The 19073-nt window shown below is 37.9% G+C and overlaps 1 protein-coding gene and 1 long non-coding RNA gene across 2 annotated transcripts; both read right to left on the bottom strand.

The window, feature by feature from the left end:
- Positions 1-71: 71 nt before the first annotated feature.
- On the bottom strand, positions 72-13780 carry si:dkey-264d12.5 (coiled-coil domain-containing protein 30). Its single transcript, XM_055022258.1, has 19 exons — positions 13751-13780; positions 12421-12594; positions 12224-12344; positions 11703-11902; positions 10705-10800; positions 8736-8901; positions 8058-8129; positions 7335-7450; positions 6072-6179; positions 5613-5714; positions 5375-5476; positions 4409-4507; positions 4202-4336; positions 3953-4065; positions 3515-3656; positions 2489-2625; positions 2065-2182; positions 1477-1538; positions 72-320 (listed from the first exon to the last, which is right to left on the bottom strand). Exons 1-19 carry the CDS (start codon positions 13763-13765, stop codon positions 113-115), a joined length of 2286 nt encoding a protein of 761 aa, XP_054878233.1. The 5' UTR covers positions 13766-13780; the 3' UTR covers positions 72-112.
- Positions 13781-17756: 3976 nt separating this feature from the next.
- Positions 17757-19073, bottom strand: LOC129358368 (uncharacterized). The gene is made up of 4 exons (XR_008605800.1): positions 18579-19073; positions 18301-18461; positions 18078-18197; positions 17757-17985 (listed from the first exon to the last, which is right to left on the bottom strand). It is a non-coding gene; the product is annotated as an uncharacterized LOC129358368 (long non-coding RNA).

Genomic DNA, 19073 nt, shown 5'->3' with positions numbered 1-19073 from the left:
AAAAATAAAGTCCAAATAATTTCCTCATGACAGCTCCTCACACAGGACAAATAAATTAAAAGGCAAACACAATAGCTTCAGCGCAGTTTTATCATATTTTAGATAGAAAAGCTCAGGGAGCTGTGTTTTCAGAAGTAACGAGACCAGAATCTGGATTTGACTTGTCTGAGAGAGTCTGGAGTGAAGTCAGGTTGAGGTAGCCGAGCTCTGTGGTTCGATTTGAGGGCACAGAGGCATCAGGGGAGAGAGTCACATCTGGCTGCTTGGTGTCACACTCTGGAGGAGTATCCGAAAGGTCTTGAATCTCAGACAGCATCTTCCTGTGAAAACAAAAAGCACACAAACATATTTATTTTAAGCCCAGTCCACACTATGTGATGTTTTTGCCCCGATTTCCCCTTTAAGATAATCGTAACTGATCATCCTGTGATGTGTTACGACTGATCAGGTCCAGTCGGGACCGCTCTCATCTGAAATCGGACATATTCAGCATGTTTGATTGCCTTGGCCGATTATCGCAGCCTGTGGGGTTTTTCCTTCCCTGACTGGTAGTGAGAACGCAGCTTGTTGAACGTGACAGGCAGCCAATCAGAAAGCACGGATTCCCCTCCGGAGAGGAACCCCACACAGCTAACGTGGCGCAACCCAGAGTCCAGCGGACATCAGAGATATGTGGAAACAACATTAATATTTATTCAACATTTTGTGCAAAGAATATCCACAGAAATGACAAAGAGAGGAGTTGGAGTGAAATTGTTAACGCAGTTGATTCCAGTAATTTTTCAGCTGTTTATTGTTAAAGTGACATAAATGGGTTGTAAAGATAAGGTTATCCATTCAGTCAGGGCTAACAGGATGTAATTGTCACTCGTAAAACATTAATGATTAATGTCTGGTTTTAAAATTAGTTATCTGGACTTGTAGCCATTATTTTGTGCATATTGTTCTCAATGTAATTGTAAACATCAAAACAGCAAATAATGTTGACCGATGAAGCTTAAAGAAACGACGGAACAGAAAATAAACACACAAATGGTATAGACAAAAAAAAAAAAAACATAACTTTTATATCTATATATATAAAAAGAAAAAAAAAGATGCTTTTATCCAATGCTTTTACTTTTTGTTTCATCTTTTATGTTTAAAATAAGCTCACAAATTGTCGCTATTGCTTCTACGTTGTCGGCCATGTTTGTTTACTCTAAATTCCTGTGTGTTATAGTGGGCTTTCCCTGTGTGTTCAGTCTGGAATCTGGATGTTGGTGAGAAATCGGTGTGTGGTGTGTTGCTCTTGCCGTGTGGCTGGCTGGCTGAACACCACACGCTGCACGAACGGGCCGATCAAATGCGTTACACCTACGATTTTGGTTGGATACTGTGTGGGCTCAGGTTTTGAAAATCGGCCGATAATTTTAATATCGTGCAGTGTGAACTGGACTTTACCAATCAGACATTTGGACTTGGAGTCAGGCTCACCTTGCTGTCTGAACCGAGACAGGCGAAAGTTTCTGTGGGATAGTTGACATTTTCTGAAGTTCCTAAGAAGTCAAACCAAAACATTGGATTTGTTATTATTTATTCATTTGGATAACAAATTAATTTGTGACACTATGGATAAATATTTTATGGCTTTATGTTTCTGTTTCATAACGGTCAGCAAACAAAACATCGTCTAGCACTGATGGCTGTCGAGAACATCTCTGATCAGAACAACACAGAAGCAAAAGCTCAAAGAAAACAAATCTTCATGCTGCGCAAAACAGCAACACAGCTTCAAAAGTCGATGAAAGGAAAACAATTGGTTAAAATTCAAAAGTTCGTTTATTCCTTATTTAGTCTTATGTATTGGATAATTAATAAAATATTAGATATGATTCACTTTTTATAACTACATTAGACTTACTATAAAATAAAACAACTTTTTACTCTGGAAAATTCAGATTCGTTTAGATAATTCCTATAAAAACTGATTAGCTTTTGTAGCTTTCACTGAACAGAATCATTCTCAGGATTTCTGACAAGAATTTTCCCCCCCAAAAAAAGATTTTTAACAGTGACATTTACCTCAGCAAAATGCATAAACTGCATGTTCTGCAACTTGCGTTCCAGGGAGGAAATCTGGCTGGACATTTGCAGCACTTTGTTCCCCAGGTTCTTGTTCTCTGTCTCTAAAAACTGAACCCTGGAGATGGAAACCAGCACACATCAGAACGAGACGTCTGGGCCGGAAGAATCCGTCACCAAGAACAAATGGCAGCGTACATTTAAAATCTTCAGGTAAATGTGATGCATTTCCTAATCACAACTTTAGAAGCTACATAATTTCTTTAATTATTATTTTTTTATACCACTAAAAACCAAAGCCAGAAAGTGCATGTGTGTTACTGTTACATCTTATGACTTTGAGCATTATCTAGCTCTGCTGTAGGAAATTTCCTCTAATCACAACTTAAAATATAATATTCCTTTTTGGTGAATGATTCCGCACCTGTTTTTAGACACACAGGCTGTTAATTTGATGTTTTTCATGTTGTCATCCTCCTCACTGAGCTGCTTTAACAGTTTCCTCCTCTCGCTAAGCAGCCGCTCGTTTTCCACTCTTATGCACTCGACGACTTCTTTCTCCTGGAACAAAAACGACAACGTTAAAAGTTAACTTCTTTGTCTTTACAAGAGCTACATAATTTATGACTCAGATAATCCAGCCTGACAGAAAGGTGAGTCATTAATGCACAACTGCCTTCAAAACGAGGTTATTTCTCACTGGAAATAACTTGTCTAAGTCTAATGTGACTTACACATCACATTAGGGTTGGTAAATTTTTAAGAAAGACAAAAGCAGCTGAGAACAGAAAAAAAAAAAAAACTTTTATCCTCACAAAGGTACTGTGCTCCAGTTTACCGGATGTTTATGAAAAGTCCTTTTAGAAAAAACAGGGTTAAAAATACTAAATCAGGGGTGTTCAAACTGTGGGCCGGGGGCCATTTATGCTCCCTAGCCTGATTTTGTGCGGCCCGCTGGCTAACATTCAAAAGCAATACAGAATCAGCCTGTCGTCACAAGTGGCTGATGCAGATGGAAACTTTGTATTTAATTATCACAGACAAATTGAAATCATCTTAAAATCTTTAAATAACCACATTATTTGTAATATTTTCAAGGACAAGATCCATCCGGTTCCAAAGACGGAGTTTGACTTGCTAACTGATTCACTTTTTTATTGTTTTTTTTAATTGGGTGCCTGATAAATATTTCTTCCAAAAGGGCAAAACTCCGAAGAGTTTTAGCTCTACAAAACACTTTACAACAAAATGACATCTAATTTATTTGTTTAATTCAACTTTTTCATTACAGAGGAGGTGAAAAAGTCACTGTACGAGTTTTTATTACAAATATTATTCCTTTGGGCCTGTGGGTGTTAAAAAAGGTTTAGACATTCTTGTTTCAAATAATTAGACCAAGAATCCTTCATTCATGCATGTTTTGTAAACAGCGACATATCTGCAGACTCACCTTTTTCAATGAGTGGTAGCACAAGGACAACTCTCTCTCCAAATTGTTTATCTTCTTGTCCCGCCACACGGTTTCTTCATCCAGTTTCTGTTTGGCTCGGGACAGTTTTTCCAGTAATCTTGCCTTCATGTTGTGGTATTTACTAGACACAGTTGATGGACACAACAGACAGGTGTGACGCAAAAACAGATGCGCTCTAATCATACAAACTTTTAGAAATGCCTAAGAAGTTAATTTGAAATGAATTTCACGCAAATAGGGCTTCACTGACGCAGTAACTCCATCCAAAATGTTTGTTTACATTTTAACAGTAGATTGGACAGTAATTGAGTCAAAGAAGCTGATTACAAATTTCAGTTTTTTGTGGCATAATTAAAAACAACTTCCTGAAAAAAGCAGGTTATATTTCTAAACAAAGCATTAATAAAGGCGTGTTACCTTCGCTCCTCATCAATACAGTTAAGTGCTTTACAGATCTGCTCCTTATAAGACTCACGCTCTTCTTCATCAAACATCGGAGCCTGCCTCCCTTTGGGACATTCAGAACTCTCCTTCGGTGCAGAACATGAACAAACACAGAAAGAGAAACTGTCTGTGTTTTTCCTGAATGCTCAGTTCGGTCACTTGTTGCCTGTCGTGAAAAATAAAACGGACTAAAAACTGATCTGGCCGGGCGACACGGGTTACCTCGAGTGTGGAGCTGTCCTGTGAGGGAAACTCTTCTGTCCTACCGGATTGCTCCAGCTGTGAGCAGATGTCTCTAACAGTTAAAAAGTCGTTAATGTTGCTTTGGTAATTCTGTAAAACCTGAAGACACTCGTCCTGCAAGAACAAGAAGCTATATTTGAGTACATACCACATTATATTTGTTTCTACATTTGCCTGGTCACTCACTTCCGGCTGCTTCTCCACGAGGCAGTTTGATTGAAAACTGAGGTTATCTTGCTCATCATTGCAGGTTTCATTGACCGGAGTTTCGTCTGTTGTCATGAACTGAAAAAAAAAAACCCATAAAAAAAATCTAGTCATGTGACAACAGTTTTGGACTTCCACTCAAAAATATGTACAGTGTTTTTAATAAATAAAGATGGCAACAGAGCAACACAAAGAGCTGCAAAAAAGTATTTCCCCCCTCCAGATTTATTCTCTTTTATGTATTTCTTTAGATTAGATATATAGAGGGAAAAAAGATATTTAAACCAAACAAAAATAGTAACTGTCCATCTTGTCAATTAGCAATAAGCGTTGATTTAAGACATTTATTTAAATTATAACCTGCTTTTTCATTTTATTGTAGTGTTTCTTTATTCCAACAAATAAATGTATTCTCTGAACATAGGATAGTGCTTTCTGTTAAAAGTTTGAAGAAATAAATCACAGCTGCATTTGGAGACACTTTGGGAAAAGTATTTGCTAAGATGGTTGGAGTTTGTGTGCACCATTATATTTGATGTTAGTACTTTTTCTCTTGTGGTGCATCTTTTTTGCTTCAGCCAAGCATTGTTATTAATTAAGACAGTAAAAAAATAAATAAATCTCAGTTTTTGATTGGCTCAGCCTGTTGTTGATGGTCAATAAATCAACAGGCCAATTTTGGGCGAAAACACTTCAACATCGTCGAATTAAAACAATTCCAATGCATTCTTCAAATCCTGACTAGCCGTTATTGATGCTAGGAGTGCTAATGCCAGTTAGAAGATTGTTCAGTTTGACATCAGATTTTGCTTGATGCTATAAAACATCAGACAAAAAGTAAAAATAGAAGAAATCTGCAAGAGGAAAAGACTTTTTCCAATGAACTGTACAAGCTGAAAGGCAGAAATAGGCCTTAAAACTAACGGCGTTTCTTCCTGGACATACATTGGTTAAATCACTAGCTTGGCCTAACGGAAGCGTGTAAGAACCCTGGAGGTTCCTTACGGCCAACTCCAACTGCTTCACTACCTCCTGCAGAGATTCAACCTACGACAACAACATCACACAGATCAGCAGCGGCAAAACAATGCCTGGTAGTTTGCATGGGAGTATGCAAAATATTTTTGTATATGAAGAAGCAGATTCAAATGTCTGTCTTTCGCTTGTGACTTTTTCTACTTACACCTCCCTCCTTTGTATCCATGGCTTGTTGTGTCAGTGCAGGTAAGTATTCTTGCAAAATTATGTGTGATTTATCGCCCGTCGTCAGTTCGGCTCCTTGCATCTGCACGAAAAACCACAGCAAATTGCTTTCAGTTCATTAGGTGAATATTTTGAGTAATTTCAATAACAGTACAGGTGGTTTCTAAGGAGATGCACCAGATTGTTTCAAAAGAAAACACCTCAAATTAACTTTTTTGTTGTTTGTTTCCAAGTATCACGCCAATATTTTCTTATCCAAGTAGCATTCAGTCTTATCACCTTGTAGTTAGTCTTTAAGATGACAACATCACATAAAAGTTCACATTTACAAACTGCTCTTGCAAAGTCACGGGCCTGAAATGTGTCGCGTAACAGCTGAACCCAACTCCTGCTGGGGGTCAGCTAAGAAATGAAGAGATGCTCAAATGAAGAGACTTACTTTGTCGTCTTCTTTGTTCTGGTCACCTTGTACCTCCATCGTCAATAATCGCTGCTGCTCCTGCAGGGCTGATCCCAAACGCTCAACGTCCTCCTGCTGAGACGCCATCTAAAACCAAGATTCAGTACCGCTCAGATGCAACTCATTCGCACTTTTTCAGCTAATAACAACTTGCAGTATTTTTTTTTAAATGAAAACATTCAAATGTGTCGTTTGATTTGGTTGTTAGGAACCAACAGATTTTCACATTGAGTTGTAACATTTTAAAAGTCAGTTGTAAACACACCTTTTTTTTGTGAAGATTATGCTATTAGATATTTTGAAAATGTACACAGAAAAAAAAGAAAAAAGAACAAAACAGGACAAACTTATACAGCACAGATGCAGAAAACAAAAAACAGGAGGGATGTACAGAAATTACAGCAATTATTTGAGAAAAGTAACTAATTTATATATAAACTGAAAGATATGCTTCATTCGGCTTCACATTACAAGTCTTTAAATTTCGACATATTCAAGAACACATTCCCACCTTTTTTTAAAAGCACAGAGTTTCCCATTCAGACAGTATCCCAATCTTTCTAGTACAATGACTTCAGAGAATAAGCTCAAAATTTAGAGAATACATTCTAATATTTAATTCAGAAATCCGATTTTGGTAGCTTCAGCTCTAAATAGAGTCCAGCAATCATCACTGCAATGCTGTTTGGTTGTAAACTTTGGATATAAAATTATGTTTTGACTGAGATGATGAAGTTCACAGACGATGGAGGTCATGATTGACATGATGAAGAAACAAGAGTCAGAAAAATCAGAGTTGATCGTTTTCAGCTGAATTTCTAAAAGCTGCTTGTGACTTAATTTGTGTTTCTTTAATTCTCAACAGCTGGTGTTTACAAACCTTGTGTGAATAAATGCTATGAAATAGCAGTTTATAAATTAAGATTCAAGGATGAAAATTCATCTCCATGCTAAAGTTCATTCACAAAAAAGTATATTCTTTAAAACAGAATTAATGAATTAAACCAGGATGTTTTTTAATGATGATGAGCAACACTGTGATTTACTATTTCCCTGCACTACAAGCCTCTTACAGACAGAAACCAAACATTTACTGATATGTCTATAAATAGAAAACCAGAGTGGTTTTCTGTTTCTTCACTCTGCAGTTCTTCTCTTTTGTCTTCCAACTGTAATCTCTGACAAACATGACACCAATCTGGTTTGGATGGTTCATATCTTCCCTTCATCAAAGTTTCTTACCGTCTTCTCCAGAGACTTTTTCTCTGCATCCAGTGAGCGGACTCTGTTTCTCAAGGCTCTGATCTCAAGGTCCAGACGGTCATTAAGCTCTTTGGCCTTCCGCAGCTCAACCATTTCTTGATATAAAATACGACATTTTAAGTTATTGAGTCGTTTGGTTATTGGTTAAAAATATTCACAAATTATGTTGCTTTATTTTTAGTGAAGAAGTACTTGGTTTTCATAATGTCCCATATATTCAGACAACCATTTAAATAAAAGACAGATTCATATCAATGCAGTAGAAAATCAAAAAGGTAAATTTTTCTCAGTTTCGTTATGAAAAATCTGAGACGTATAGAATTTAGTTCAGACTTTTAAGCCATTATGTCTGCTGATTTTGTCACAATCCTGAGTAGTTTGGGTTTTAGTTTTCTGTTTGTATTTTGATAAATTCCCTGTGGTTTGTTTATATTCATATATGTATGGATATAAGAGTAATTCAAGAGTAATGGGGAGATTTATAAGATAAGAAATTCCACCGTTGGTAATAAATTAGGGAGTTAAGTAATCTGCTAACCTGCTAGGAAATTCTGGAGCAAATTATGCTTCCTTCAGATCACTGATCTGATTAAGCTGCTCAGTTTTTGTACATGTTGGGTGTGGTTTTTATTTTAGTTAATGTTTAACTTTGTGCAACTAACACTGTTAAGCAATCAACCAGAACCAGGAACGATGGCTTACCATATTCTTTTAGTTTTCCTACTTCTTTCCTGAGATGCTTCACCTCCTCCTGTGCTGCCTGCAGCTCGGGCTCTGAAACACAGGAAGTAGAAATATTACATTTACAGGGTTCTTCTTAAAACAGTGGCTGGCAAAACGAGCCGTGAAAACAATCTGTTTCAATTCATTGCCTTAGGGTCAGCTATGAGAAATCTTAAGATTTTCTCTGTTCTTTTTTTTCCACAGCTTTTCAGGACATGGAAGTTTCATTTCAGACAATAATCTAATTAAATAGAAAACGGTAGTTTTCAGAAAACAAAGCTACTCAAACCAACCTGGGATTTTGTGAAATCATAATTTCTTCCAAGTTTAATCATAGATTAACACAGATTTTGGGACACCTAATGTCATCTAAAAGAATAAAAAACTATCTAAAGAAATTCTAGTAAAAAAGTTTTTGCCTGGGAAGGGGAAAAAGGGAATAAAAAAATATATATATATATATATATATATATATATATATATATATATATGCAGAGAGAGAGAGAGAAAGAAAGCAAGAGAGAGATAGTTATTTGTCTAACATTAAAATTGATTTGATTGGAAACATTTGGGTGATGTTACAAAAAAAAAAAAACACAAGTAATTTGTAAAAGCCCATTTTTACCATTCTGTAAGTGACTGACCACTATGTTTTACCATATGTTTTCTGGGTAAAGTGAGCAGACTCCAGTTCATCTTTCAAATGCCGGATCTCGTTGTGGGCCATGGCAAGCCTGCGGGAACCTTCTTCCACATCCCGCTCCAGTCGGGAACACTCCTTCTCCAAACGTCTTGGTTCACCGGCCAACGGTGTCTCCCCACCCTGGATGGGGATGAAGACACATGCTTCCAAAATGGACAAATCTGAAGCAATTTAAATGTTGGTTGATAACAAAGGAAGACTTGAGTAAAAATATCTAGAACAAAGAGCTGAGATAGAGACAACACCTTGAGATACGGTCTGGGTGGTGTTGAAACTTGAACTTCTGTCATGCAAAGTCTTGGTATGCAAGATTAGTATCACTGGAAAAGACAAAACAAAGAGTGATATTAGGGAATCCAAAAGACTGGCATGCAGAAGTGTGCCACAAAGTCAGTGTCATCATCATCAAAATGATGCAAAAGCAGTTTCATAGTTTGTTAGTGCATGCAGAATACACTGCTGCTTAGCATGACAGTGATAAGCAGCAGTAAACAAGATCAATGAAGATATTTTACAGATCTTCTCAGTCGCTTTAGTGCATTTCTCGAATCATTCTCAACATTTGCAAAACAGTAAACACATTTCTAAAAACAGTTTGTACAAACAGAACACCATGGATTTCCTGCAAAAACCGAAGTCTTTCTCAAAATCCTAGGCCCATTTCTCTAAATTAAATATCTGTGTCAGTGAACACGTTAATGCCTCAATAAAGACTTTCATCGAGTTCAAATAAGACAGTCAAACTGATTAGTAATGTTGTCAGTACTAGAGTACTCCAGAGGGATGTTCTGTTGGAAACTATGGCTAAAGTTTTCATGACAAAACTGGACAAGACTCACATTGTTCTGTAATTTGTTGACAGACCATGTCAACATCGTCACTGATACAGAAAGGAAAACAGAACGACAGAACACAGAGGGAAAAAAAACGTAGAAATGGCACCATGAGGAGATCATCCTCTAGGACTTATAGGTCAGTATTCACATACTTTCTATCTCCATGTTGAAAAAACAAGCCATTGTCCAATGACGCTGGACTGACAGGAAAATGGCAGATGCCCTCAGTCTCTTCTGTTTTGCCTCCCACCTTCTTCCTCTTCTCTCTGGCTGTTGAGCCCGTCCAGTCCCTTGACTTTTCATCATCAGAAACGTAACATTGTCTTGTGCTCCAGCTATACAGTATAATCTATATCCTCAACAGCTGATGGTTCATGAGACGTAACTTTGAGCTACTTCAGAAAAACTGGTTGATCTTTGGTTGAGCTGATGCATCACACACTTTGAGAACGTCAGGATTCACCTGGGAGCAATGTACCAACTCAGGACAGACTGAGAAAGAAAAGTCTTATAAAAATGTTTAGAAATATGCTCAACATATTTAGCTAACAAGACATAAACAACAGAAAAGGTAGGGAAAATTAGAGAAATGTTCATAATCACTTTCATGGATATATCAAAGCACTTTCAGCTGGTTGGAAGAAATGAGAAACTGCTTTTCTTGATGTGCATGAGAGACTCAATAATGTGACGTTTGGACAAGTAGCTTTCAGAATTTACAGTTCTGTTCTGAGAAATGCACCAAAGTAACTGAGGAAAACTGTAATATTGGACAAATGTTCTGAGAAAAAGTTCTCCAAACCAACCGAGCTCTATGTGAAAAACACTCATCAAATCCTGGGACTAGCTTTAGTGAGCTATTAGTTTTCAACATTGAGCTGACTTGGTTTGAATAGTTTTGTTTCATATTTATAAATGAAATCAGAATTTGAAAACTTTATTTTGTATTTACAAGTTTCCTTCTGTGATATTTTTTCTCGCATTTTTAAAGGGAACACAGAAGCAAAAACAGAAGAAGTCTGGCTAAACATGTTTTCTTAGTACTGCACACAGAAAATGGCAGGTGTATAGAAGCTTGTATACATACAGGTACAAAGGTGTGTTTGCTCTGCAAAGTCTTATGGAATCCAAATATTTTCTTCCAGGAGCTTTGTAAAGGTCGTGGGGACCTCTTGTGGGTGGGCTGCTAAATTACAATTAATACCAGAAATTAGTGATATAATAATAAAGAAAAAAGAAAAACATATAAACTTACCCAATGCAACCTATTGTTCAATCAATAAAATGCAAGTGCTTTAATTGGGTTAACAGTTTAAGATTAATTATGCAAACAAAATGTTCAGTCTACTACGGATTAAGTAAAATAATTACTAAGCAAATACAGCTAAATAATTTATCAATCGTAAAATTGAGAAAACAAGAGAATGTAATAAATATGTATTGCAAAGAGGAAAAAATTTAGAAATATTACAATTCAAAATGTTTAACATTTTACTTCCTTGTAAGAAAAACAAATGGGAACTGAAGAAATCTTTGATTTATAAAACTTTAAAGAATCAACAATAACCAAAACATGGGCTTAGATCATATTAAAAATGCAACAAAACCAAACAAAATTAAGCTTCAAGAACAATATGTGTTCTAAAGATGAATACCATAGTCAACATGTCTAATTCAACATTTAGTTTAGGTTTTTACATGAAAGAGTCACAAAAATTGTTCTCAGGTGACCTGAATCGTCATAGTCAAAAGATTTTGTCTATGACTAATTAATACTTTCAAAAAGCAATTAAAGCATCTTAAAATTGGTTCAAAAACACTCCTGCAGAAACTTTAGAATCAGTGTGATGTGAACTAACTTTTTGGTCTTAATCAGCATCACAGACAAATGTTTATAATGGTCAGGTTGCAGACCAGTGCAGCAGAATTTAATAAGAGTCTCAGCACTGGACAAGAGATAAAAACACATTCTACTCCAATAAATCTCACTTTTTTACCTTGACATTTGTTTTTATCTGTGAAGACTTTAAAAATTACATCCACACACCACGAAAATAATAGTTTTGGTACTACTGTTTCACCAACCGCACATATGACGGGGTTCAGTGGTTCTGCGTGGGTCCTCAGTCGACTCTCCAGGTCTCCATCACCAGGATCCTGATTCATCTCGAGCAGGGAAGCTCTCTCCACCAGGAGATATGCCACCTGCTCACTGGGGGAGCTGTGAATCAGCTCAGTGAGACCCTGCTGGTACAACATTCCAGCAACTTCGTTTACCTGGGAATCTGGAAGAAAGGAGTAGGAGAGGTGGATGTAATTTAACTCATAATCATTACATTTCTGGCGTTGAAAGTGTTTTGGTGATGTGGAGTTACATGAAGTCAGATACTAATAGCAGAGACAACACATGTAGCATCAATAAAGTGCTACATTTAATTGATAAAGAACAGAAAAGAGATAAGGAATGAGAAAGTGGCTCATCCCTATGTAATATTATACTGCAGTCAGAAATAAGCCCTGAAAATGGGCTTATTTCTGAGGTTTTGTCAACTGTCTAGAATTACTGAAACTGAAACTTTTACACAATGTGCAAGTAAAAGTCCTACCTTGCAGCGACACGAGGTGCACCAGCTGCTTTCTGAGTTGCTCGTTCTCATCTTGTATCTCCTGAGCCAAAACGTCTTTCTGCTCTGTGAAGATTTTGATCTGCTCCAAGGACTTGCGTACCTTGCAGACAAAAAGATTGCTTTGCTCATCATTACAATCCCAGACAGCGCTGATGAACTCAGCAGTGATAATCTACCTCTGCCATCTCTGCTAAATGTTGCAACTGTTTGGCTCCCAGATCTTTAGTCACACTGTCCAGACAGCTTCGGGTGTGAAGGAAGGTTCGCCACAGAAAAGCCAGCTGAGCCTCTTTGGAGGCCTCAGGTGCAAAACCTTCCTCAGTCAGCCATGTCATGATCTGCTCCAGCTCCTGGAAGAAGAAGAAGCACAGACAGGATTATGTGAAGCAATATACAGCACTTTTATGCCTGTAAAGCTAGTGTTGTTTTTAGCCTCTTGAAATTAATTAGAATCCACAAAGGAAATAAACATCTTCCAATACTTTCAATCGAATACAATGATAAAAGCACCATTCAGTTTTTATACTTCACTAATCTGGAACACGCTTCTAGAAAACTGCAAAACTGATTATCAGAGTTTTTTTTTTAAATCAAGGCTAAATCCATTTTGATTAGAGATGCCTTTGATTAATAATAACTTCAACATCATAAAATGCACTTTATGATGTTCACTTTATGATTTACACCATTGTTTATCCTTTCATTTTGTCATTGCAATGTGATTTTATTGTTTTCTTTTTCCTTCTCGTCATGTAAAGCATTTTAGAAAATATGATGTTACAGGGTCTTGCGTTGTCAATCTTCTTTATGTTTTCGGGCACAAATTTTTTAATTTCTCAAGCCTTCTGGGGGTTATTTTTAAAATATAAAAACAAAATTCCCTTTGCGCTAACAGCAGAAACGTGATAAATAATTGGATAGATGGATATAACTTTTAGACAATGTGACAGTCAATGAAATGCAAAAGAAAAATGATAACTTCTCCAGACATCCTATAAATATTACACCAAATCATTTTGCAGCCAAGACGCATAATTGGGTAAATAACTATTTAACGTGCTGAATCTAAACTACAACAATACGCATGTTTAAAGTTCTTAATGTGTTCATTAAAGGCTGAAACATACATCTGTTGTTTATAACCAGACTATGACATAAACACAGCATGTACAAATAATTAGATAATTTCACTATAATGAAGAAGTTTGTGTTTTTCTAAATGGATGTAGATGATTGTTGTTTCTATAAATGGAGTTGTATTGACAGCCCTGTTAAGGTCTGCAGTGAGAACTGCGTCGCTGTTTACTTTTGCAGCTGAGATTGTCTGCAAAGCTCAGCTTCGGATCCATCGGAAACCAGAAAGTAGCGGTGATTTCACACCGGGTGAAGTGTCTCGTTTCTGCGGAGGATAGAAACTTTCGAGCTTTCAGAAGAGCTGCTGCGTCTTCGAGGTTTGACGCTTCGGCTCTTCCAGCTATTAGGAAAAAACAAATGTATGTTCACTACCTCTGCTTGAGCCATCAGTCCTGAATGAAGAAACAACTTGGAGTGGTGATGTGTGTAAACATAGACGCCCTTTTCTTGGAATAGTCCCAAAAAAAAAAAAAACGCCCAAGTTACTACAAGATGCTAACAGCGACGATAAACTATGAGAAGTTGTTTTCTCGACGAGATGCGTTCAACGTACTCCCAAACGTAGGATTTAGTAGCCAGAACCCTGAAAGTGCCATGAGATGACAAGAAAACTTGAAATGTGAACTAAAATGCAGCATGGCATGAGGTGAACATGTAAAGTATATATAATCACGTTCTGTGGTAGCAATGACAGCAAGAGAGCAATATTAAGTTTGAACCGCAGTGATTTGTCCGGTGGTCCCTGAAGGCGTCACAGGGTACCAAACTGTTCGGTACGTCACGTTGTTCTGGTGACGTGTTGATCAGTTCTCCTTCCACAACTTAACTAAAAACAAAACAAGAATCCAAAAGGATGGGAATGCTGAACATATTTTAAAAACTCTCTTCAGAACTGAGTTTAATTACATCAAGAGACTGTCTTTTTTTTTATTATTTCCACATTCTTCCATGCAAAAAGACTCAGTTATATGGAAGCTCATGAATAAATATAAATGTCCAGGTCCAACTGTCAATAAAGCAGAGTTATAAAAGACACAACTAAAGCTCGTCCATTCCACAGTCCCCCATTTAAAAATCTGATCAGGCTTGATCCAAAAAGGCTTGGCTCAAAGGAATCTTCATGTCCAATTCCCACATTTAAAGACAAACTACAAGGAATTTCTGCTTTGTTCATTTTTATTTTGACTGTGATAACATCCCAGTAAAGAAATCAAAATGGTCACATAATTCCCAGGAATGGAAGGGAATCAAGATGGATGGATAGATAAATGATGGGAACCAGGATGGATGGAGGGAACCAGGATGGAACAATAAAGGGAAGGGGCAGGGAAGGATGGCTGGATGGAGTTCGTTTGGGTCAGAAAGCAGCTTCTTATCAGGATGGTATAGTCAAATCCTCATTTTCTTCTCTCAGATCGGCCCAGCAGGAGAAGCTCACTGCATCCATCGGCTCAGTGCGACTGAAACTCAACAGGTGAGGCCGCTTCCATGTTCATCAGAAATTAAAGTTTATTGATCTTTGTGTTCTCACATCAGTATGCCATAGCCACTGTTAGTTGACAATGGGATTAAAACAATTCGGTTTGTGGGAATAAATTCAGGGACAATTCATCGTCCAACAAAATTTACGTTGACTGTCACAATAAGTTTTGCTGGATGACAAATTGTCCCAAGAAGTTATTGCCATAAACGATAAAACGGTAATGAGACCATCTTCAATTAATACATGGCTAAAGCATAATGATGCAAGAACACATTCTCAAAGATTAATAAACTCTAAAACCTCAACTGAGAAGAAAGAAGCTGCTGAGTGGAAGACCGAAGGGAAGAAGTCCTCTTCTTTCTCAAACTTTAAATTCTAATGAACATTTAACACTGGAACTGGAAGACATTTACAATATCCTAATAAACAGAATCTACAAAATAAAAGAAATTATGAAGTCCATGATCTCAATTAAACCTTTTATTAAAAGAACAATTTTGTTTACAAAACACCAGATTGAAGACTTTATTCATCCGGTTTTTGGTAGAAACAGAGAAACAAATCAAGCAAAAGGAAATTGAAGGCAGGAAGGTGACAACAGGACAGGACCAGGTTCTAGGTCAAAGCCTTTAAATGAAATCACCACTTTTCAAAAACTCATTTTTAAAACATTACTTAAATAAACAGCAAAATAAAACAAGAGTTAGTTTCAAGTCAATAAGGAAGCATCACCTGGAAAACCTCCTGAGCCGCTGATGTAAGAGCAGCTTAAAAAATGTCAAGTTACAGAAGGCCAGATGTCCAGGATCAGGCATCAAAACTCAAAAATAACAGTATGTGAAGCAAACAGGAAACTGATGGGACAGCACAATTGATTCACAACTCCTCAGTCAGTTCAATGTGTTTACTATAAACATTTTATATTTTAAAAGGGGTAAAAATCCCCATTTAAAATAACCTACAGCTTGGTGAGAGGTGGGAGGAATAAAGCCTGGTGGCCCCACCAGGCTGATAAAGAGAAACTGAGTTCTGTCTGTATCTCTGGTGGTAAGCAGGAACCCTATTTATATAGTCATCTCTAAATAGAAACACTGTATTTATATTTCTAAGCAATTTTTGGACTGCTCTTGGTCCAATCCCTCACCCAGGAGCCGTTTGCTCCAGCAGACCTGTCCCAAATAAATGCATGAAGCCTCCGGCAGCCCTAGGATCACTGGGACACTCAAACCCCTCCACCACGATAAGGTGGCAGCCCACGGAGGGGAAAAAACAAAGCCAGAAACAGTTCCATTCTCTGACCTGAACTGATCTGGAGAGAGGCCAGAAGGTGGCGCTCTCGTGTTTCTAACTAAACAAGTTCAGTTAAAAACTAAGCTTTTTGTTTTCTCGGTTATTTTTCTTTCCATAGGAGCTACACCTGGTCTCCTATTCTGATTAGCTGGGGTTGCTTCCTGGAAAAGGGCATTGGCTGACATGATGCTGCCATCACCTCACCGTTCTCCCTCTCCTTTTCATTTCCATGAACACGGAAAGTTCTCTACATCAGCTGACCCGTTGTTGTGTCTCTGCTCCGTCTTCCCTAAATCTCTTTTCAGTCATGGCAGATTGCTGCTGGTACTGAGCCCGGTTCTGGTTCTGTTGAAGATTTCTTCCTGCTAGAGAAGAGTTCTTCTTCTCCACTGCTGCTACATGCATGCTCTGTATTAGGGACTGCTGTAAAGTCAACAACTCAACACAAGCAATTTGCTGTGCCCCTGCTGGTCAGAGGGAGTGAATGCTGTGAGTAATGATTCCATACAATCTGTTGAGTTTAATTTGGTAAACTTTTTAAACTGCTTTATAATTAAGTGAACTGAATGGATTGATAACTTGGATCAATAGTAATCTGACAAAATTGAAATGACTTTTCATGAAGTGCTTTGACAACAACATTGTTATGAATTAACATTTTAAGCTTTTAACGTTTTGCATCTACTTTTGGGGTTTTGAACGTTTTGCATCTACTTTTGGGGTTTTGAACGTTTTGCATCTACTTTTGGGGTTTTGAACGTTTTGTATTGGTTTTTGGTTTTTTATATTGTTTATTGGTGGGGTTCAGTTGTTAGTGTGAACGTTCAATTTTATATATTGCCAATTCACAACAAATGTCATCTCAATGCACTTCGAAGTAATTTTAAGTTCAATCACATGTATTCCAATTGCTAGTACTATAAGCTCAGTTGATTATTAAAGTAGTTTAAAAAGTTTGTACCAAATTAAACTCAACAGATTGTATGGAATCATTACTCACAGCATTCACTCCCTCTGACCAGCAGGGGGCAACAGCAAATCGCTTGTGTTGAGTTGTTGACTTTACAGCAGTCCCTAATACAGAGCATGCATGTAGCAGCAGTGGAGAAGAAGAACTCTTCTCTAGCAGGAAGAAATCTTCAACAGAACCAGAACCGGGCTCAGTACCAGCAGCAATCTGTCATATCTGACAAGAGATTAAGGGAAGACAGAGCAGAGACACAACAACGGGTCAGCTGATGTAGAGAACTTTCCGTGTTCATGGAAATGAAAAGGAGAGGGAGAACAGTGAGGTGATGGCAGCATCATGTCAACCAATGCCCTTTTCCAGGAAGCAACCCCAGCTAATCAGAATAGGAGACCAGGTGTAGCTCCTATGGAAAGAAAAATAACTGAGAAAACAAAAGCAGGTGAAATAAATAATGTAGTAGAAACAGAAAATGCCAAACCAGCATAAATACAGACAGATCACAATAAACCAGTCTAAGTCTTCCCATAAAAAAAATGCCATAACCATGGTAACACTAAAATTATGCACAAACACATTTTCAAAAATAAATGTACATTAAATTCTAACATTTAATACTGAACTTTGAAGACATTTTACATGTAAAATAAATATAACAAAAAGAATTATGAACTCTCTAAACAGAATTCTTAATAAAAAAAAATGGCTAAATGAGCCCAAAGTACCAGACTGAAGACTTATCCAGTTTTTGGTAGAAAGAAAACAAAAACAAAAGATAAACTGAAGTCCTTTTGATAAGTGTTCAAGTTCAGCTACTTCTTCTGTCTGCGGATTGGGAAAAAAAACAAAGATGATCCAGGTGGATTCCTGAAGGACAAAAAGGACAGGTGCAGGTCAAACACCTCAGAATAAAATGGTCACTTTTCAAAAACACGTGAACTTTAATAACAGCAAAATACCAGCAGCATTTTTTGAGGAAGACTGCTGAGCCCGATGGCAGGGTCACAAAGGTCATCCATCAGTGGGGTGGCATTTAGGTTCTTTTCCATTGTTGTTGGGGCAATGATCCAGGATGGTTCCTGAAGGACAACAACAGGATGGGTTCAGGTTTAACTCTTTAGCAACTCAATGAATAGTCACTTTTCAAAAACTCACACTTGTAAATATCAAACAGCAAAATACCTGCAGTATTTCTTGAGGAAGACTACTGAGACTGTTAGGGTAATTAGTGTCATCCATCAGCAAGGGGTGGGAGGAGGAGATGATGGCCTTTTCTATCGGATGATGGGGATCCGATGAAGGGCAAAATCCAAGACGAAAAACAAGATGATCCAGCAGAAGTCCTAAAGGACAGCAGAACAGAAAGACAACAAGACAGGTGCAAGTTTAAGGTCAAACAAGTTCTCTGAAATTATCACTTTTCAAATACTCAGAAGACCTCTCCAATAACAGCAAAATACCTGCAGCATTTCTTAAGACATCTGAGCCCGATAGCAGGAGCACTGAGATCATCCATGAGCGATGACAGCGAAGGTCTTTTCCATCGGCCATTGTTGGGAGCAGTTGGAGAGTGGGTGGGTCCCTTGAGGACTTTTCTCCCCCATGAGTCGCTGGAGATTTTGTTGTCACTGGAGTAGTTTTCACTTCTCCAGTGTCGGGAGAGTTTGTTTTCACACAAACCCGACCGAAGGGTAACTGACCCCTTACCCGTCGGGAGGGTTCGTTTTCGCACAAACCCAACCGAAGGGTAACTGACCCCTTACCCGTCGGGAGGGTTCGTTTTCGCACAAACCCGCCGAAAGGTAACTGACCCCTTACCCGTCGGGAGGGTTCGTTTTCGCACAAACCCGACCGAAGGGTAACTGACCCCTTACCCGTCGGGAGGGTTCGTTTTCGCACAAACCCGACCGAAAGGTAACTGACCCCTTACCCGTCGGGAGGGTTCGTTTTCGCAC

Source organism: Poeciliopsis prolifica, unplaced genomic scaffold (assembly GCF_027474105.1).
Source record: "Poeciliopsis prolifica strain line A6 unplaced genomic scaffold, Auburn_PproV2 SCAFFOLD003, whole genome shotgun sequence".
Lineage (NCBI taxonomy): Eukaryota > Metazoa > Chordata > Actinopteri > Cyprinodontiformes > Poeciliidae > Poeciliopsis > Poeciliopsis prolifica.
This window is presented reverse-complemented; position numbering and strand designations above follow the sequence as displayed.